Here is a 22735-nt window from a genome sequence, read left to right as displayed (position 1 = left end):
GTGTACTGTACTGTGTACACCACACTATACTTTCATCGATCAAAATTCTAGCAGGTGACTCCACCACACAGAGCTAAGCAAAACTTTCTTCTCATTGTAGTTAGGACAAACTTCACTTGGGATGAAACAATTGTCTAAATATATATTGTATTTTGTGTTAAGTATTCCTTTATAACATGATTATTTTGCTTGGTGAAATAAACACATTTTCATAAACTCATATTGTTTATTAACTCAGTTTAATCGACTTTTCTCTCTAATACATTTTCACCAGTGCCTTAGCAGAATCCAACAGTCACTTGTACAGTACAGTAATGTACACTTCAGAACACTAAGATTTACTTACCAGAGAGGAGAGGGGAGAGGAGGGACGGCAGTACATTGTGCCAGAGAGACATAGCATCGCTAGTCTAGAAGGCCAGCAAGGTTTTGGAGGGAAGCCCAATGCAAGGGTGTGCAAGGGACAGCATGGTGGAATGATGAGGTGAAACGAGCTGTGGAACAAAAGAAGAAGGCATATGGTGAATGGTTGGCGAGTAGAGGTAGGGGAGAAGATGAGAGAGAGAAGAGAGAGGTATATGTGAGCAGGAGAAGGGACGTTAAGAGACTGGTGAAGGAGAGTAAGAAGAAAGTGGATGAAGAGTTTGGGAGGAATCTGAGTGTGAAATGGAGGGAGAGTAAGAAATTGTTTTGGAAGGAGGTAAAGAAAGTAAGGCAGTGTGAAAGGGGAAATAGTAGGGGAGTGAAAGATAGGAATAACAGATTGTTGGTGGAGAAGAGAGAGAAATTGAGGAGATGGAAGGAGCACTTTGAGGATTTGTTGAATGTAGAGAGTGAGAGCAGTGTGAGTATAAGTGGTTGGGGAATGGCTGGGAGAAGAAGAGATGAGAGGAGGGAGGAAGAGATCAGTAGGTCGGAAGTAGTGGAAGCGATGAAGAAGATTAAGCTGGGAAAGGCCCCAGGAATTGATGGAGTGTGTGGTGAAATGCTTAGGTATGGGGGTGAGATTGTTGTGGAGTGGATATGGAAGTTGTGTAGATTGGCTTGGGAAGAGGGAAGGGTTCCAGAGGACTGGAAATCAGGTATAATTGTTCCTCTGTACAAAGGAAAAGGGGAGAGAGAAGTATGTGGTAACCATAGGGGTATTTGCCTTCTTAGTGTGACTGGTAAAATATATGGTAGAATACTCATTGATAGGGTTAGGCATATGACAGAGGAGCTAGTTGGAGAAGAACAAGGGGGATTTAGGAAGGGAAAAGGGTGTGTAGATCAGATATTTGTTCTAAGATGTTTAGTGGAGAAGTATCTAGAGAAGGGGAAGGAAAGTGTACGCTGCCTTCATGGACTTGGAGAAAGCTTATGACAGAATAGATAGGAAAGGTATGTGGAAGGTACTAAGAATATATGGAGTGGAGGGGAAATTGTTGAGTGCTGTGAAGAGTATGTACGAGGGAGCTAGGGCTACGGTGCGAGTGGATGGTGAGTTGAGTGAGTTCTTTGATCTCAATGTGGGACTGAAACAGGGGTGTGTAATGTCTCCATGGCTGTTTAATATATATATGGATGGGGTCGTAAAGGAGGTACAAGGTAGGGCAGTGGATGTGGGGGTGGCCCTAATGAATGAGGGTGAGATTTGGAAGCTTCCGGTGTTGCTGTTTGCTGATGATACAGTATTGTTGAGTGAAGATGAATGGGAGTTGCAAGGTTTGGTGAATGAATTTGGGACAGTGTGTAGGAGGAGGAAGCTGAAAGTTAATGTAAACAAAAGTAAAGTTATGGTGTTTGAGAGGAATGAAGTCACAGAGTGTGTAGTGAGGTTGGATGGTGAGGATATGGAGAATGTGAGTGCATTCAAGTACTTGGGTAGTGTGATGAGTAAGGATGGAACTTTGGGGGATGAAGTACGTGAAAGGGTACAGCAGGGAAGGAAGGTTGTTGGCACACTGAAAGCAGTGATGAGAAATAGGGAGGTGAGTATGGAAGTTAAGAAGTCACTGCATGATGGTATTGTGATCCCTACCCTGACGTATGGAAGCGAGGCGTGGACCTTGCAAGAGGGGAACAAGTCAAGAGTGAGAGCAGTGGAAATGAGTTACTTGAGAGGAGCATGTGGAGTGACATGGAGGGACAGGTTGACGAATGAAGAAGTGAAGGAACGTTGTGGGGTAGATGTGGATGTGGTTGAAAAGATTAGGAGAAATACACTGAGGTGGTTTGGACATGTGGAGAGGATGGAGAATGAAAGACTGACTAAGAGGGTGTATGTAGGTGAGGTGGAGGGAGGGAGAGGGAGGGGTAGACCGAGGATGAGGTGGAGGGATGGAGTTGAGAGGTATATGAGGGAGAGGGGGGTGAGTTGGGGGGAGGGGAGTCAAATGGTGGGTGACAGAGTGACTTGGAGGCGTTTTGTCTGCGGCCACCCTTTGCGGGATTAGGGCGTCGGGCTATAGATAGATAGATAGATAGAAGATTAATAATGTTTTGAAAGAGAGACACAGTGTAATGTTGGCTCATCTGTTATCCGTACCATAGTGGCGGAGGAATGCAATGTAGAGTGAGAGAACATCCACTTTCCTGCTGGCAGCCAATGAAAACTCTGCATTAGAATTCTCCCTTCCCTGCCTTAGACAGTCAAGACTCTCCTACTCCCTACCACTGCATCTCCCCACCAACATCCTATAAACAGCTAGGCCCACCAGCCGTCAACTCTTCCTCCCTCCCTCCCTCAACCCTCCACCATGTTCATAATTGCAGTATGATATAACCCCATTCTTTCTGTTAACTATACAGTATTTCATTATTTCTTTTTTTGTGATTATGGCTGGATGTTTGGTGACAACAACTGTCTAATACAGGATAATAATGTACTTCTAGCCAGAAGATATGGTCCTTCATGCTGGATAGTGTCAAGATTTTATGGTTACTGCCAGGTACCATTTTAATTCAGCCATTGGCTATGCTGGATAATGTCGTATGCTGGGTAGTGCCGAGACAGATAATCGGTAGTTTACTGTATAATCAGTTGCCGGGGCAAATAAAGTCCATAGGAATGTTTTCCTTTGTATGTGATCAGAAGCTTCCTTCACTCCATTCTCTTTGATCATGTCAAAGAAACTTATAGAAAACTTATGGTTCCCAAGAGGATTAACCCCTAAATGCCGAGCTATTAATAACACGAGCAACAGCGTGGTCTCTCTGTATGGGTATTTTTCCAAAAATAGCCTGTTTTCAAACCTTAATGTCTTGGAAATTATAGCAGTTAGGGAAACAAATTAAAGACCATATTACTTATCAACTCTTCTTGCAAATGAAAGTATCCCCAGGTCTGTAGGTTGTCATGATGATAAGTAATGACATGAGGAAGAGGACTAGTTTTTGATGCAAGAGGAGGATGTATTTGTGTGTCTGCCTGCGACCCCGACTATAGCTTTGCCCTCAACATGATAACTTCTCCATTACTAGATAAACTAGACACAATGGCGTCTAAGGCATGCCCTATGGCACTGTCACTGAGCCCTTTCCTAGTATCCTTGGAAAGAGGTTTGGCAGGGGTGGATGAGGCAGAAGGCCACATGAGGACAGGAATGGAATCAGATGAGAAGGTTTAAGAAAATATCATCTTAAACTTGGCAAAGTCACAAAGATGACTGAGGTATATTTGGCTTGGCCGGCAGGACTCTTTCCGTAGCTTTTGGTGTTGAGATCAAGTGGTGTCCACTTCATAGTGTGGCACAAAAACAGTTGCGGTTCCTACCAACACCCAGGAGGAACATGGTGCCTATTTGCCGTCAGTCTATATCGACACCATGTGATTAGGGGTTAAGGGCTTATTTGGACGCTGGTCTCCATTTCTCATGACATTGTGCCTTTTTTTATACTTAATTTTTAAGTCAATCTAATCATGTGATGTAGCACAACTTTTAAAGCATCAGTCCACTCATGTGATGTAGTGCTACCTACTTTTCTTTCACCTTTAATATTCTTTTTCTCTGTCTGCCCTTCTCTGCTCCTATTTCTCCCATCTTCCCTGTCACTTTTTATTACTCCTCTTTCCTTTTGAGGTGGCTTTACATTGAGTGCCAAGTCTAATGTTTTCCTTTAAGCCTGGAAACCATTTACAGTGCTGGGTGGTAGCCACATAACCAATCCATACGTGTTCCCTTCATGTCAGCAAGTGGGTTGACAGAGGGTTAGTGCCCCTCCCCATAAAACAACTACCTCAAAGTCTGATGGCCACCTCAAATGGGTTTAAGGCATCTGGCTATAGATAGTTAGATAGATAGACTTTTATAAAAAGAATAGATACTTAACTGTATTTTACTAACTGAAAATCAGAGTAGGGATAAAAAAGACTGCTCATACAAAAAGTTTGCGGTAATCATATTTCAGGGTGTTTTGCGGTCAGCCTCCATAAAGAGCAACAATACATCAGTGTCATCTCGATCATCCCGGTCACCAAGCCGACGTGGGCACCACCGTCCTCAGCGCCGGGAGTCTCTCTCACCCCACCACCTTCACACCCGCAGGGACTCACTCACGCCACAACCTGGGTCAGTACATGTAATGGTATAATTGTTAACCCATCTTTTTTACTTAATTTTTGCACTTTCATGACAGCTTGTTTCATCTTAGGATAGAGATTTCTAGCAGGAGGGATTAAGTACTGGTACAACGTGAATGAGCACCTGAGAATACAAGAGCCCTTTGGTAAGTATAATAAAGTCATCAAGTAGCAACAGGGGTAAATTAAAAAGGATGTCACTCATACTTGAAGAGTTAACCCCTTGAATCAGATGACGTATTATTTTGGTGTACAGGTATTCTCAGTACGTAAAGACAATTTTGTTCAACTAAAGAAAGTCTTCTCCATTGAAGGAGTTAATGACTTCTATATCTCACTCCTTCACTTTGAAAAATTTCCCTTAAACTGAACAGAGTCATCCGAAAAATGAAAGCATAAAGTAAAAAAGATGTTATCATAGTAAAGGAGTAGGTTATGCCATTCTCAACTTTTCAGCAGTAGCCTACAGTAAATTACTAGGCAACCAGACTTGAGAAGGAAGGTATTGCTTTATATTAATTTACCCTCTTATTCTGGCAGTTTCTTATGATTTTATCCCAAGTAAGATTACTAGACAAATGTAATAACATCAATTTTAAGGTAGTAATCCAAGATAGGAAATTATTTTCCTGATAATAGGATGATGATTTTGCCTTTTCACCTTTTTAACTGATGTGCAGTATTTGTTATACTGGGAATTTCTGATCATTATGCATATCTAGAGGTAACAGAACAGTGAAGAAAGATGCTGGTAGTTACTTGGTATAAAGCAACAAGTGTAGCATTCCAGGAAAGATAATGATGTAAGGAGGGTGCACAACATTTCAGAAGATATAGGGTAAGAAAGATTAGGATGGTTTTTTGATTGGGTATTCAGATTGAGGAAAATTCGATGCAAAAGAGAAGAAACTATATATTGTGCTGTATTCATTTGTTTGGAAAAGACCTATGATATGGTGGGCCCAAAGGGGTTTTTGAAGATTTAGAATGTTTTGGGGTGTTAGAGGGAGCTTGTTTATTGCAACAAAAGTCTGAAACCAGAGGCATATTATACTACATTCTTGTAGCCTTTAGACAGTTTTAACCCCCCCGCATCAGCTCACGTAAAATTACAAGCGTATGAATCAGGACAGCTCATATAATATTACGTTTTTGTGTTTTCCACATTGTGTTGTATAATGGCATGGAAACTATAAGCTGTATGGCAAAACTGAGATGCTCCCAACCACACTTCTACCTGCTGTGACTGACCAGCCCACCTTGTGGGGCCTCAGTCATTGTCACGCTGTTGTTATGGATTGTCCATGGCCTTCGGCCTATTGTGCCTGTTCCCCTCCACCACCCACTGCGGCTGGTAGACACTCTGACTGTGCCAAGCGTCCCAGGCTGCCCATAGCCTCAACTCCAATAAAAGAAAAACCACCAAAGATATTGGATACATCAGCTGAATTAAATCAGGAGTTACCAAATTTGAGTAATGTTGACTTTGAACACTCCAAGGATGAACATAATGATCGTAGTGAATGTGTGCTGAGTGATGCCGATGATGCTGTTCATTTCTTTCTTTTTTATAACATACCCTAATATATTTATAAGGTTAAAATGATTTTCAAGATACAGTAATCCCTCAGTTATCCAAAGTAATAGAGCCAAAGGCATGTCTGGGTAATGGCTCTGTCTGGATAATGGACTTCTCCCCTGGCCCCCCTTCATACATAACTTTGAAAGCCAGTGTGAAAGGCCACTACAGTACATTGTGCAACACTTGTTCCTGTTATTTAACACTACTCTGTCTGGTCAAGCAGACCTATAAACCACAGCCAAGTAGTTACCATGGTCAAGCAGGCCCATCAACCACAGACAAGCAGTTACCATGGTCAAGCAGACCCATCAACCACAGACAAGCAGTCATCACTGCAGGGCCATACCGTGCAGTGACATGAAAACATGAAAAAAGCGGTTACACAAGAAAATGCAGTGGGCACACAAAACATAATGGTAAAATGGAATAAAAGCATGGTAAAATAAAATAAAATCATGGTAAACTAGAATAAAAACATCAACACTCACAATTAGACCATCCCGCATCAGTCTTACCCAGGATATCCCGCTACCCCAGAGTCATCACTACCCTCTTCCTTTTCCCTGGAGGCGGGGCCATCTTCATACACGCTAGGAAGAGGCATGCAAGGAGTAGCAAGGCTGAAGCAGGTGGGAAACAACCCCAGAACCACTACATGTACCACCATAACAATTGTCTGAGAGGAGCTGTTCATAGCACTGTCACCGTGCAGGAACTGAGAATGACCAAGGGGGTCTCTAGTGGATGCTGGGTGAACTACCCAGCCCGACAGAGCAGTGCCACCAGGTTATTCATGCCAGACCGGGTATGAAAATGTTTGCGTAGCCATAATTTCCACCTGGACACACGCATTTTGTCCAGATAAAGTGTAAAGATGTATGAATAATGGTTTCAAACAACCATATCACAGCATCTGGGGATGGATTTTCCAGGTAATGGATGTCCAAATAATAGAGAGATTACTGTAGAGTAACCCCTCAATTATCCAACGTAATAGAGCCAAAGGCTTGTCCGGGTAGTGCCGATGTCTGGATAATAAAAGTTATCCCCCTACTCTACCCATACCCTACCTATACCCAGCCTCCTACCTGTACCTAGCCTATTTGCACAGTACCTCTGCTTATTTTGGTGGTGTTCTCCAGTCATTCTGGCATATTTAGACATCAAAACACACGTAGGAATATGCAAACTAATGCAAAACAAAAAGAAAACCATACAAAAAAAAATTCAAAAACAAATAACCCTACCTGTATGTACAGTACAATACCCCTCCTAGCTTTGGCAGTGTTTACCAGTCATTCTGGCACATTTAGACATCAAAACACACATAGGGAATATCCAAAGTAATGCTAAACACCAAGAAAGCCATTAAAAATAAAAAATAAATAAGGACAGTACCCTTCCAAATTTTGGCAGTGTTTTCTAGTCATTCTACCATATTGAGATATCAAAACACACATAGGAGTATCCAAATTACAGTAAAACCTCAATATAACGGACTTCAGTAGACCGGAATTTGCTTTTATCGGACTCGAGGAGCTACCAGACTAAATTCCTCCATATCAGAAAAAGTCCAATAAAGCCAGAAGCAGTCTGGACTGCCTGACCACTTTAGTTATGTTCACCACAGTTAGATAAATAAAATACATGTTTTTCAGTGTACAGCACTGTATTATTATATATATTATACCATTGATTAACCCCTCCATGGTCAAAGGCCCGGAATTTTCTGTGCACGCCAGGCCGAAGCTGGGGCCTTTTTTCGAAGTTTCGAAAATTGATTTTTTTTTTCTTGCCATATTGAAGAGAAACTTCAGATGCACCTAGCAGTGCAAATCCCAGCTTCCTAGAAGCATTTTGTGGCTTGCAATAGAGCGTGGAAGTTGCAGAAATCTCAGCAACTGATATCTGCCGCCCGGGGGCGCTGCCACAATGCAACTGGGCAGGTGTTGTCATTTTTTTTTTTTTTTTTTTTTACCTCCCAAAACAAAGCAGATGGTGCTAAAATGTTGTGCATATATGAGATATGATGATATTGAATGATTTCAGTACATAATCTGTTACGAATGGCTGGAAAAAAAAATTGTTATGAATACTTTTTCACCTTTTTTATGGTAGGTGGGGGCGCTCACCATCCACTCACTCAATGTAGTGTTGCTCTCGGGTGTCTGCCCTGTCCTCTCCTCCATCTTTCTTTCCTTCCATCTTCTGTCTTTCTTTCCTTCATTCTTTCCTTGTCTTTCTGCCTGCGGGTGACTTTACACTCCCTCTTCTGTCTTTCATTCCTTTATTCTTTCCTCTTCCTTCTGTCTGTGGGTGACTCTACATTGAGTGACAAGCCAAATGGTTTCCTGTACACCAGGAAACCATTTACTGCACTGGGTGGTAACCATATAACCAAATTTGGGCACCTGGTGGTTTAGTGGGTAATTATTTTGCTCCAGTCGGATTGAGCCGGTGAAGGTTTATATCCAAGGGGTGATTGGGCTTTATTGCTCTCGTAATGCCACTTAAGGATGAGTGAGGCTGGTCACTCTCATCTTAAATGTCAGGACCAACTGCCTATAGTCGCGACAGCGAGAGGTGGCGGAGAAGCTCATCCCACTCTCTTCCCACTGAAATGTCTGTGATTGGTGGATGGTGGGATGGGAGGTGCGTGAGTGAGGTTAGGAGTCCATTTGATGACCAGTACAGGTGTACCGTCTAATCTGGAAAGACATCGTCACCTGCCTGGTGCTACTCTCTCTCTCTCTCTCTCTCTCTCTCTCTCTCTCTCTCTCTATGTATGTATTTATGTATGTTTTTTCTAACATTTTGTTGTGATGTGTTTTCATTATATTTTTTAATCTCTTTTTTTCATGGTCTTGAAATACAAAGGAAACTACTGTATTTATCATGCTGTGCTTATGCAGTCAGTATCCCATTATAAGGCTCATCAAGTCATCCGTAATTCATCGCCGTATTTAATAACCTTAAATGTACTGCACCAGCCTCCCCCCTTCAACTCATCTCTGTCTGTCTGTCTGTCTGTCTCTGTCTCTGTCTCTGTCTCTCTCTCTCTCTCTCTCGTGAAAAAAGGAAACATTAGAGGGGTATTGATAAAGGATTTGATGTAGAAATAAGTTTCATAATACATAAGGAAGAAGGAAGTTAAAATGAAAGGCAGCCAAGAGTGTGTGTGACCTGAGGAGGGAGGCTAATTCTCAAGGGACAATATATTCTGGTGTGTGTGTGTGTGTGTGTGTGTGTGTGTGTGTGTGTGTGTGTGTGTGTGTGTGTGTGTGTGTGTGTGTGTGTGCGCGTGCGCGCACGCCCCTCTCTCACTATCATACTCCACGTCAATAAAGTCATTACCGGTATATGCAATCCCTCCACGTATATATATATATATATATATATATATATACTGTATGTATAAATATGTCTGAATGCATGCATATATGCCCTCCGGAGCGACGGGGTAGGGGAGAGAAGAAAGGGGCTTAGGATTGACAAGTATGTCCCGGTGGACCTGATCTTGTCATTACCACTCCCTCAAAGCACACGTGTTTTTCTGTATTCTTCTCTCTCTCTCTCTCACTCACTCTCACTCTCTCTCTCTCTCTCTCTCTCTCTCTCTCTCTCTCTCTCTCACTCACTCACTCACTCACTCACTCACTCTCTCTCTCTCTCTCTCCCTCTCTCTCTCTCTCTCTCCTTCCCTGATTTTGGCTTATGGTGAGTATTATCCTGTCCTTTCTAATGTTTTACTCCTTAAATGTTTTTGGCTGGACTTTCATATTCTAGCATATCAACATGCACACCTGTATGTATTGTGATATACCATAGGTAATAGTCTGTGTACACATATTAACTGCTGTAGCAATAAATAAAGCTTCGAACCATGGCGATCAATTTGGTGACAGTACTATGAGGGAAATATAAGCGCTCTCACACCTCCCCATTCTGCCCATCACCGCAGACCAATCAGGGACGAGAGAAGGAAAGCCTTTTCCTCAGTCCTCCCTGAGGGAGGCGCTTCTCCGCCACCTCTCGCTGTCGCAACTGTAGCCCCGGGCTCCTACGCTCCTCATGGGGCAAAGTAGGATTGGACGATGGATGGATGGATGGATGGATTGATATAAAATATGTTTATGGTAGTTTCGAGTTATTTTTTATGTTATCATTGTGCCTATGCTTGGAAAAGGGAGCGAAAGAGTTGAATTTTTGGTCCTAAATGAGAAAACTGCACGTCCTCCAAGGCTAGACTCTGCCACGGGAGAATAAAGTGGAGGGTCAGATCCGATTAGCAGTACGGAAGATGAGTCGCAACTTCGAGCTCCTACACCACGAGCACTGCCAAAAATAGAATCGTGATGCAGTTTCAGATCTAAGAATAAGTCTAATTATTACGAATACAGGTACAAAGCAGAAATAAATACATTTACAGATCGGGGAAAATGCATTTTTCCCTAATAACATTTCATCTTTATCATTTTACATTCATCTCTATCATTTTACCTTGTTATTTTCACAATATATATTGCTGTCTCTTAAACAGGGTGGTTGTGTGTGTTTTGCAAGGGAAGAAAAAGATTGTATTTTCTCTCTAGGTCGAGATAATGGATGTAACTATGTGTTTTTAGGCATGGCCACAAGCGAAAAAAATCGTACATCCACTCATCACAACAGCAGGTGGTGAACTGACAGATGATATGTGAGAGGTTGAAGTCAAGGTCAGTCTCATGTCCCAGATTTTTGTTCTCTTCCCGAAGGTTTTCACAGTTTTCTACAAGTTGCACTGCATCTAATGATCCAAACCATTACAGCAAACTTGAGCAAATGGGTAAAGATACCAAGACAAAATGTACTGTACTTTTCACTTATTATCATGTCTTTTTTGTATGTGCCTGTATTACTTCATAATCATAAATAGGTGGTTGTGTGTGTTTTGCAAGAGAGGACAAGATGATATGTTCTGCCAGTGTCGAGGTAATGGGTGTAGTTGTGCTTGTTTAGGCAAGGCCAGGAGCGAAAATATCGAAAATCCACTCATCACAGCAGCAGGCTCTGAACTGCTTGATGAGGTGTATGAGAGTGTAGTGTAGGTCAGTGTGAAGACATTCAGAATGTTCATTCACTTGCCAAAAATTTTTGCAGTTTTTTATAGGCCTCGCTGAAACGACGCCTGCAGCCATTTATCAGCTAAATGTCATTCGACGCCAGCGGCCACAGAGGGGTTAATCTAGTGAAGTTATAACACAGTACAGTACCACAGTGGTAGTCAAGACAGTTTAAAAACCATTCATGTGATCCGGACTAATGTCTGATATATCGGAAAAAGTCCGGATTAGCAAGGGGATGTCCGGATGTCTCTTTTTATTGGAATTTTGCATTTTTCGGAGTGGGTTGGGCCCCAATTAGTCCGTTATAATGAGGTCTTACTGTAATGCAAAACACCAAGAAAATAATGCATAAACAACAAAAATCCACAAAAAAAACTGAAGAAGGTTGGAAATCAGTTATCTTTCTGGGATGCGAATGATAGCTGCTCCAGGGACAAAAAAAAAAAATAATAATAATAATAATCCATGGCTAAGTATGCCACCAGAAATTGGTTATACTGTAGTGGTAGAAATGGTATACCATCATCCATGCTGTTGTTTATACTGTTAGATTAGCTAGTAAAAACACAGAAAGCTGATGAGTAAAATAACAAAAGTACAGTGAGAATAAGTGTAACTTAACAAGGCAGTTAGAGAGACGTATAAACTCCTGACTAATATAAGAGTAGCTTTTCATTATATGGATGAGATGAAAAAATCGATAGTGGCCATGATTCCCCCCAAGTTAGAATATGCAGCAGTAGTGTGGTCCCCACACAAAAAGAAAGATATAAACAAGATTGAGAGAATACAAAGAACAGCAACCAAAATGATCCCCAGTCTGGCAGATCTGTCGTACAGAGAGAGGCTGGAAAAGCTGGAGTTGCCTTCCTTAGAAGAAAGAAGAAAGAGAGGCGACATGATTGCAGTGTTCAGGACCATGATGGGAGTAGATAAAATTGACAAAGAAGATCTGTTTTTATGGGATAAGAGAGTAACAAGAGGACACGGGATGAAACTGAGGAAGCCAAGCTGCTTGAAGGATATCAAGAAATATAGTTTTCCTTATAGATATATAGACCTGTGGAATAGCCTGGACAAAGAGATCGTCCAGTCTAAAAATTTAAACGAGTTTAAAGCTAAATTTGATTTATTGAGAAACAGAGACAGGACCCCACGAGCGTAGCTCATTTCCTGTGTATCACAATTAGGTAAATACACACACACACACACACACACACACACACACACACACACACACAGTACCCTCATGACCAATACGCATTTGTCCAGTATTATTCTTGTCTAGTATGGTCGGCAAAAAAATAAAATATTTTATTACTGTCGTACGGATTATTTGGGCTAGTACGGATCAGCCGTGGAAAGTGGGCCAAATTCGAGGAGCTCTTCTCTAGTACTAACATGCTTCATCCAGTACTACTACCCACGGACATCTTACATGCTGTGGAGATACTGAAAGAGGAACTGTTCATGGATACCAATGAAGTGCACTGCCAGGAAGTGTTAGCTAATGTGGATAACAGTGTTTGGTTTTATGTGTATATACACAGGCAGCACTTTAATCAGAGGTGGCAGACCTTCATCACAAGGTTCTTTGAGTGACGAGATGATGAGAGAAGTGCCTTGGGGGAACCTCAACAACAGTCAGGAGCAACAATACTTCCCCCTGATGCCAACGACGACAGTGTATCAGTGTGTGTGACTGAGGGATTTATGAGGGAGATTGAGGCAGAGGGGCCTCCTCAAGATCCTGAAGGCCCTCCTCCAGGGGATCAATAGGACCTCCTACAGCCTCGGAAACCCCTCCCCCTTCCCCCCCAAGCCCATCACCACTCACCTTAAAGTTTGGTAAACTCTTAGTTGTGTCAAAATGTAGTGAAGCTGAATTTTGGGGGGGACTTTTTCAAGGCTTGTCTGACATCATTCATTTTTCCTATAAAGTCTGTTGTTTGTCCAGTGTGGATTTAGTCCAATACTGTAGTACTGTCTGATAAAAATACCATACTGGATGCGAGGATACTGTATATATATATATATATATATATATATATATATATATATATACAGTATGTATTATGTTTTTTCTGCTGTGTATATATAAATATGATATATATATATATATATATATATATATATATATATATACAGTATATTATATATATATATATATATACTGTATATATATATATATATATATATATATATATATATATATATATATACCGTATATATCTATCTATCTGTCTGTTCTCAATGTCACTAACTAAGGAAAAACTGCCACTCTTCACCAGATTATTTAATTTTCGACATTGAAGTCGGTCTACTAAACTCCGTTCATTTTATGTGCTCTGTGTGTCACTAAAAGGAAGGGAGAAATTATAACAACATTATTTTAGTCACTGCTACAAGGAAGAGAGGTTGTATCGTAGTCAAAGAAAATAAAGAAGTGGTGGCCTATGTCTACCATCTCAGTTTGGGGACGATTATTATTCTCTCCTTCCTTAAATATCGATAAGCTTTATTTTACATCTATTTCAGGTATTTGTCAATCAAAACAAAAGTAAACAGTGTTATAAGAAACAAGTAATGATTCTTCATTAAGAAATATTAGCACGACACGGCTGAGGATTGTACGTTAGGATTATAAGCAATAACAAACACGTGTGTCTACTGCCTCACTAGACCTACTGTGCAAAGATCATGGAAAACCGTCGGAGAGAAAAATGGACAATGCCTAGGCTGAAGAACAGTAATCCCTCCACTGTCTGACGTAATAGAGCCAAAGGCATGTCTGGAAAGTGGTCCTGTCCAGATAGTGGGCACCAGCCTCCTGGACTTGTACTTATGGACCCTAACTCAGAAAAACACCCATACAACTCCCTCTGAACATGCATAGCACCTATTTAAGACCCAAATTACACCAATAAGGGACATATAAGACTGAAATAAATGCAAAAGAACCATAAAATTAGGGTTTAGTGGTGAGTTTTATACAATATTAAACATTCTGAGTACTTAGAACAAGTCCCTGGCTCCTGGACTGGTACTTATGGACCCTAACTCAGAGAAATACCTCCCTACTGCACATGCATAGCATCTAATACCCTATTCACACCAATAAGGGACATAAAAGAGTGAAATGAGGTGTTAGAGGTAAGTACAGTATGGAAAATACAGTACAGTCCAGTATGAAACATTCTGGGTACTTACAGCAAGTCCTGGCCATCTTGATGAATAACCGCCTCCTCTCAGACTCTGACAGTAAGAAGGATTTCCTGAAGCACTTGCAGTACACTGTTCATGAAGTCTTGCACAGAACTTAGTCTTTTGCACTGAGAATTCCATTCTCTTAACACTGCGCACTCTTGTCTTACTTGCGCTCAATTGTACCTTGATGAAATAAGTGTTGCACTCTGCACTTTAAGTCTTTCCTTTCTTGAAACCATTTTCTAAACAAAACACACTCAAGTTATTTTATGTTATATTTACAGTCCATTAAATCTTTGTCTTTTCACTCAGAACTCAAATTCCTTAACACTATGCACTGTTTTTTTCACTGCACAACACTGTAAATTCCCGTGTGGTCTAGTGGAGAAGTTCTTGGCGTCTAATCACTGTCAGAGTCTGAGAGTAGCACATGCAGGTGACCTAGGGGTGCGTCACTGGGTCTTGGTGATGGCGTACCCACTGCAGATGACTCCGAAGATAGGCGCAAACTCATGTCGAGCGGTGACTCCACCGTGGCTGATGTGCTGGGCTATGGCTCGGAGCATGAGGGCCTGTCTTGGGGAGGCAACAGAATGGAGCCAGGGCTGGGCACAGCCGGGGTCATGGGCCTGAAAAAGCTGTCAATCGTTGATTGACACAAGGAACAACGATTCTGATGATTAATGATGCACTTCCTTCACAAGTCACAAGGGCCCCATCTCCCTGTCGCAGTCCGGGTGTTCCAGGTAGTCCAGAACGAACTCTAGGTGTTCCCGGAGTGCGCTTAGCTTGGGGATGGCTGGAGTAGTGTCATGCTGAGAGGAGTCCGCATCATCGTCGCTGTCCTCGTCGGAATCTTCAAGCTGGGTACTGACACCTGCAACTGAAGATGGGATCTCGATGTCAGACAGTGTCTGATACCCAGGATCGCCCTCATCGTCATCCAACCACTCACGCACTTCGTCCATATCAACATTATCCCCATGTGCACGTAGACGTGCATGGAAGTCATCCATGTCGAAACCTAGGAAATCGTGCTCCACATCAGTTCCGAGAAGCAGACAAGACCAACCATTTTATAGAGTCTTGACAGGGACTTCCTTCCATGCACTTGCCCAGTTGTAAATGGCAGACTTGATGTTGTAGCAGCGAAGATTTTCCAAAGTCCGCTGGCCTCGCGTGTCCCGTCCCTCCCTGCGCTCGTCCTCATCCTCGAGAACAACCATCACCTCGTCCAGGAACTTCCGTCGGTATAGCCGCTTCGTTGCCACTATCACTCCTTGGTCCATTGGTTGGATGAGAGCAGTAGTATTAGGTAGCAGAAACATGCACCTCATGCGGCCATTCTCAGCCACCAAGTCCTTGTCGCATGGGTGGGCAGGTGCATTGTCGAGGAGAAGGAGGGCCTTTACCTGGTCGCGTGGGATTCCCAGTTTCTCCGTCTGGTAATGTATGACCTCGTTGACGAAATGGCTGTGGAACCAGTCTTTGAAGATGTGGGCTGTGAACCATGCCTTCAAGGAATGGTACCAAATGACAGGTAGGACATCCATCACCCCACGAAGACACCGAGGCTGCTTTGCACGGCCAACAATAACGGGCTTAAGCCGGTGCATGCCGGTAGCATTAGCACAACACAAAGCAGATATCCTTTGCTTGGAGAGCTTGCGGCCAGGTACACGCTTCTCTGTCTCCTTGGGTAGAGTGTTTGTAGGCAAAGAGCGATAGAATAAACCAGTTTCGTCAGTCCTGTAGACTTGACCAAGAGTGAGGCCCTCCCTGTCGATTAAGCCCTTCACCTTGTGCCGAAACTCCTCTACTCCATCCTCGTTAGCGTCCAAAGCTTCGCCATGAGACTTACAGTTGGTAAGGCCATGTCGTAACTTGAATGCAAAGAGCCAACCCTCGGATGCCTTGAAGTCTAGGGCGTCGTGAAGCCTTGTGAACTTCTCAGCAGCAGCCTTCAGCTCCGTCCCACGCACCATCACACCAGCAGCACGTTGCTGTCGATACCAAATCAACGTGGAGCGGTCGACTTTAGCAAACTTGGGAGTAAACATCATCTTCCTCTTCACGTTGCGTTTGCTTTTCGACGAGAAGTCAGCCGTGTACTACATGAGTTTGTTTCGGGATCTCTTAATATCAAACAAAGTAGATCGGGCCAGGTTGAACTCATAAAGGATGCGTGATGAAGACCATCCTGCATCCACTTTCTCCAATATCTCCCTCTTCTTATCCAGAGTCAAAACCACTCTCTTCCTCTTCTCATGCGGCAGGGCCATCATCACACACACGAAGGAGAGGCATGAGAGCAGAAGGAGAGCCTGCAGCAGGTAAGGCACCACCACAAAAGCGAGCATGTGGGCAGCCATGATGACGATCGTGCACTCGCAACAAGAGACAGGCGGTAAGTGGGGAGGATGCAGGGGCGCTCTAGCAGACGTCAGAGGAATGATGCACCAAAACAAAGCTGTCCTGTGCCGCCTGCACCAAGTTCAAATTATGGGCGGGAAAAAGTCGGATTTTTTCTAATTTTTGCGGTTTTTGGACCATTTTGGGAATATTGCATCCTGGGATGATAATGTCCAGTAAGTGGGGATGTCTGGAAAGTGGGCGTCCGGATAGTACAGGGATTACTGTATTTCCTGAAGTCTAGAGGAATACCCTGTTCAGGGTACACCACTGGCGTGTTGTTTTGAGTTTTTGTACGGTGTTTTGGAGCCCTCGGCATTGTCGGATTTTGGCCGGAGGTCTTGTCTCAGCATGATTTCGGCTTTAAACATTGTGCAAATTTCATATGAAAAATTTTGCAGATTTTCTTCAGCATTTTGGAGATGAAGCATTGTTCTTTTAGAAAGCTAAATTATATGAGTTTTAAACAAAATGTGCACCTAGAGACTTGTAAATATGCGATGAATGCTGTCACACCCAGTGTGCTTTCACGGCTTCTATAGTAATGTTTTCCTGCATTTACCGCATTAAAGCATATCTAGGAAATTAGTATAACTACTAAAGAATAATGTTATGAAGAAGTTACGTACGGTATATCATTAAATATCATGGGAGAGATTTTTAAAGATATGCTATTTCTGTGGACCCTGCTTGAGTAGCCCAACTTCCATGTTGAACTAGCTGGTGATCAATGGCAACTCTTGAGTTATTGACGATGGGAATTGCCAGACGCCTCAATCCCGTTCGGGGTGGCCACAAACAAATCGCCTCCACATCGCCCTGTCCCCTGCCATTTCACTGCCCTCCTCCCAACTCACACCCCTCTCTCTCATATACCTCTCCACCCCATCCCTCCATCTCATCCTCAGCCTCCCCCTCCCTCTTCCCCTCACTCACATACACTCTCCTCATCAGTCTCTCACCCTCCATCCTCTCCACATGGCCAAACCACCTCAGTGTATTCCTCCTAACGCTTCCTATCACATCCACACCACAATGCTCCTTTATATCCTCATTTGTCCGCCTGTCTCTCCATGTGACTCCACAGGCTCCTCTTAACTCATTTCCACTGCTCCCATTCTTGACTTCTGTCCTTCCAACAACGTCCAAGCTTCACTTCCATACATTAGAGTTGGTATCAGAGTACTGTCATGTAGCAACTTTTTCACTTCCATGCTCACTTCCCTGTTTCTTATCACTGCTCTCAAGAAACCAACAACCTTTCTTCCCTGTAGTACCCTTTCAAGCACTTCACCCCCCAAACCTCCATCCTTACTCATCACACTACCCAAGTACTTAAATGTACTCACATTTTCCAACTCCTCACCATCCAACCTCGCTGTACATTCACTGACTTCACCTCTCTCAAAGACAATCACTTTACTCTTCCCTACATTCACCTTTAGATTCCATTTCTTACACACTCTCCCAAACTCATCCACCAAGCCTTGCAGCTCCCCTTCGTCTTCACTCAACAACACAGTATCATCTGCAAACAACAGTACAGGGAGTTTCCAAACACTACCCTCTCTCACCAGGACCACTCCAACATCCACTACCCTACCTTGTACCTCTTTATTACCCCATCCATGTACAGATTGAACAACCATGGAGACATGACACATCCCTGTTTCAACCCAACCTTTAAAGAGAAAAATTCACTCAGTTCACCATCCACACGCACTGCAGCCGTAGCACCATCATACATACTTTTCACAGCATTCAACAATTTCCCATCTACTCCATATATTCTTAATACTTTCCACAATCCTTGTGTATCCACCCTGTCATATGCTTTCTCCAAATCCATGAAAGCCGCATACAACTTCTTTCCCTTCTCTAGAAACTTTTCCACTAAAGACCTTAGAATGAATATCTGATATACACAACCTCTTCCCTTCCTAAAGCCTCCCTGTTCTTCTCCAACTAATTCCTCTGTTCTTTCTCTAACTCTGTCAATAAATATCCTACCATACACTTTTCCTATTATACCAAGAAGACAAATGCCCCTATGATTACCACACACTTCTTTTTCCCCTTTTCCTGTGTACCAGGGAATAATTATACCTGACTTCCAATCCTCCGGGACTCTACCTTCTTCCCATGCCAATCTGCACATCTTCCACATCCATTCTACTACTATCTCTCCCCCATGCTTCAGCATTTCACCACACACTCCATCAATTCCTGGGGCTTTCCCCAATTTAACTTTCATCATTGCTTCCACAACTTCTATTTTACTGATTTCTTCCTATCTTCTCACCTCCCTCCTTCTGCCAGCCATTCCCCAGCCAGTTATACTCGCATTACTTCCATCCTCTATGTTCAACAATTCCTTAAAGTGTTCTCTCCATCTGCTCACTTTTTCTCCCTTCTCCACTAGTAATCAACCATACTTATATTTCACTCCCCTCCTAACTTCACTTCCACCCTGTCTTATTCTCTTCACCTCTTTCCAGAACATTTTCTTACAGTCCCTCCAGTTTACACTCAAGTTCCTTCCAAATTCCTCATCCACTCTCTTCTTACTCTCTCTTAGTAATCTTTTCACCTCTCTCTTTCTTTCTACATATAACTCTCTCTTCCGCCTCTCAACTTCTTCCACGCCCCTATTTCTCATCCATTCATTGTATGCTTTCTTCTTTTGTGCCACAGCCTGTCTCATCTCTTCATTCCACCACGCTGTTCCTTCCACCCCCCTCCGTCTTCTCTTCATCCCACACACCACATCACATGCTGCACCTATTTCTTCTGTGAATATCCTGCACACACCTTCCACATCCCTCATCTGCTCCAATTCATATTTACCCAATCGTTCCTCCACTTCTCTCTTATATTCTGCCTTTTTCTCATCCTCTTGTAACCTTTCCACTCTCCTTGCAAACACTCCTTCTTCTTGTCCTTCTGTTCTTCTGTTTTTCCATCTTATTTGGATCTTAATTCTGAACACCACCAAGTAGTGGTCAGAAAGTCCACTCCCCCAACCTCTAGAAGCTTTTGCATCCATTTCACATCTTCGCATCCTTTCATCCACACACACATAATCAGTCATTGCCTTCTTTTCATTCAATTCACCACCCACCCTTCTCATCACTCGCCATGTATACCTGTGGATCATTTTATGTCTGAAGAGGGTATTGGCTGTCACCAACCCCCTCCCAGCACAAATGTCCACTAACGCGCTACCATTCTCATCTATCTCAGCAGGCACACCCCACTCACCAACTGTTCCATCCACCTTCACATTCCCTACTTTACCATTCATATCACCGATCAAAAACACTCTCTCATTCCTTCCAAACTTTTCCATGCACACTTCCACATTTGTCCGGAACTCTTCTCTCACTCTGCTTGCACGATCTTGCGTTGGCGCATACACACACACAATCGCCCACATTTGTATTCCAACTTTCAATCTTACCCACACAATCCTTGACCCAACTGATCCATACTGTCTTATGCTCTTCTTCCACCTTTTACTCATAACTATACACACTCCTTCTTTTGCCCTCTCATTCTCACCTACTCCTGCACATATACCCCATCCATACTCCCATTCTCTCACACTCTCACCTCTACATTTAGTTTCAGTTACTCCACATTCATCCACTTTCGCACCCTCAAGCACCTGGACAATCTCTCTTTCTTTCACCTCATCATTCGCACCTCTTACATTCCATGTTCCGATTACCATGACCTTTCCGGTCCTTGGTCATCATCATTTGGTCAGTCCTTGTCCGAGGCTTATTGTTTGTCTTTTTAGTTGGTTGTTTTCCGGGGGGGGGCACTAACCTTCCGCCAACCCTTTTAGTCGCCTTGTACGACAAGCAGGGATACTGGGAGAGTATTCTTAAAAACCCCCCAACCCCCAGGGGTATATATATATATATATATATATATCTCATCTCATCTCATCTCATCAGCCGTTTGAGTGTCCACTGCAGGACCGGCCTATCCCGACTGAAGTGGGGACGATACAGCCAATGTATCTCTACCAAGTGGCTTAGGCTGTCTGGTAAAGATTGTATGTAGGGTGAGAAGTGCTTGTAAGTGTAATTGTTGTGTTGGAATGGCTTTGGATGTGTGTGTAGTCTGTGACCCAAGTGTAATCGGCCCGCGCAAGCCGACTGGGTGCAAGCATACTCTACAATATGCGACACTGTTTCATCCACAGCACCCCTTGTGTTCGCCAATGCAGTATGTGGCCTGAAGAACGCTCCCAAAGTTTATCACCCTGGTGGGGCGCGAACCCTCGTCCTTCAGTGTACGAAAACGCACACTTTACCACTGTACCAGAGAGGCTCCATATATATATATGTATGTGTATATATTAAATATATATATATATATATATATTTAATATATACACATACATATATATATATATGTATATAATGTATATATATAGAGGTATATATATATATATATATATATATATATATATATATATATATATATATATATATACAGTATATATATATATATATATATATATATATATATATATATATATATATATATATATATATATATACAGTACCCTCGCATCCAGTTTGTTTTTGTCCAGTACTATTCTTGTCCAGTACAGTAGGCAAAAAATAATAATAATAATGATTTATTACTGTAGTTCGAATTTGTTGGACTAGTACGGATCGACCATGCAAAGTGGGCCAAATCCGAGGAGTTCTTCTCTAGTACTGATGTTCTGCATCCAGTACTATTACCCGTGCACACGCGCAGGAAGGTGGCCAACACTGAGGAATGTTTCCCTGGTACTTCCTCGCCACTCCAATACACCTTTTTCATGGCTTTTGATGTGTGCTAGTCAAATTACGGTATTGCACTTCCTCCTGGTGAGGAAGATAACGATATGTCAGTGTGTGACTATGAGGGATTTATGAGGGAGGTTGAGGCAGAGAGGCCTCCTCAGGATCCTGAAGGCCCTCTTCCAGGGGGTCGGTAGGACCTTTTACAGCCTCGGAAACCCCTCCCCCTTCCCCCCCAAGCCCATCACCACTCACCTTAAAGGTTGATAAAATTTTAGGTGTGTCAAAATGTAGGTAAGCAGAATTTTGGGGGGACTTTTTGAAGGCTTCTCTGACCTTATTCATTTTTCACGTAAGGTCTCTTGTTTGTCCAGTATGGATTTAGTCCAGTATGGTAGTACAGTAAGACCTCACTAAAATGGACTAATTGGGGCTCAAACCATTGTGAAAAAAGCGAAATTCCAATAGAAACAACATCCGGACTTCACCCTGTTACTCCGGACATTTTCCAATTTACCAGACATTAGTCCAGATGGCACCAGCGATTTTTAAAATTCCTTCACTACCATTGCAGTCCTGTACTGTATTATACCTTCACCACAATATTAAATAGTATAATATATATGAGAGATGGGGGTGTGAGTTGGGAGCGGGGCAGTGAAGTGGTGGGGGACAGGGTGACGTGGAGGCGATTTGTTTGTGGCCACCCCGAACGGAATAAGGCATCTGGCAATAGATAGATAAATAGATAATATATATAATACCGGTAATACTGTACTGTACACTGTTAAACATGTGTTTTATTTACCTTATTGTGGTGAACATAGTTGAAATGGTCAGGCAGTCTGGCAAGCTTCTGGCTTTATCAAATTTTTCCGATATACAGGAATTTAGTCCGGTAGCTCCTTGAGTCCGATTAAAGCGAATTCCGGTCTATTGAAGTCCAGTATATCGAGGTTTTACTGTACTATCTGATAAAAATACCATACTAGACACGAGGGTACTGTATATATACACCCACTGCAAATTGACTTAGGACCTACACACACAGAGTTGCTATGGG

The 22735-nt window shown here is 42.7% G+C and overlaps 1 protein-coding gene across 1 annotated transcript in view; it reads left to right on the top strand.

Moving 5' to 3' along the window:
• The window catches only part of LOC145400804 (voltage-dependent T-type calcium channel subunit alpha-1G-like), a 470580-nt gene that overhangs the window by 198631 nt on the left and 249214 nt on the right, over positions 1-22735 (top strand). The window contains exons 16-17 of the mRNA XM_080273240.1: positions 4390-4566; positions 15281-15303. Of these exons, the coding sequence (XP_080129366.1) occupies positions 4390-4566; positions 15281-15303 (200 nt within the window). The remainder of the gene's footprint in view (positions 1-4389; positions 4567-15280; positions 15304-22735) is intronic.

Source organism: Coenobita brevimanus, chromosome 53, assembly GCF_032717465.1.
Source record: "Coenobita brevimanus isolate Jiangsu-jjx chromosome 53, ASM3271746v2, whole genome shotgun sequence".
Lineage (NCBI taxonomy): Eukaryota > Metazoa > Arthropoda > Malacostraca > Decapoda > Coenobitidae > Coenobita > Coenobita brevimanus.
The sequence above is the reverse complement of the archived record's forward strand: the minus strand, read 5'-3'. Positions and strand labels throughout refer to the sequence as shown.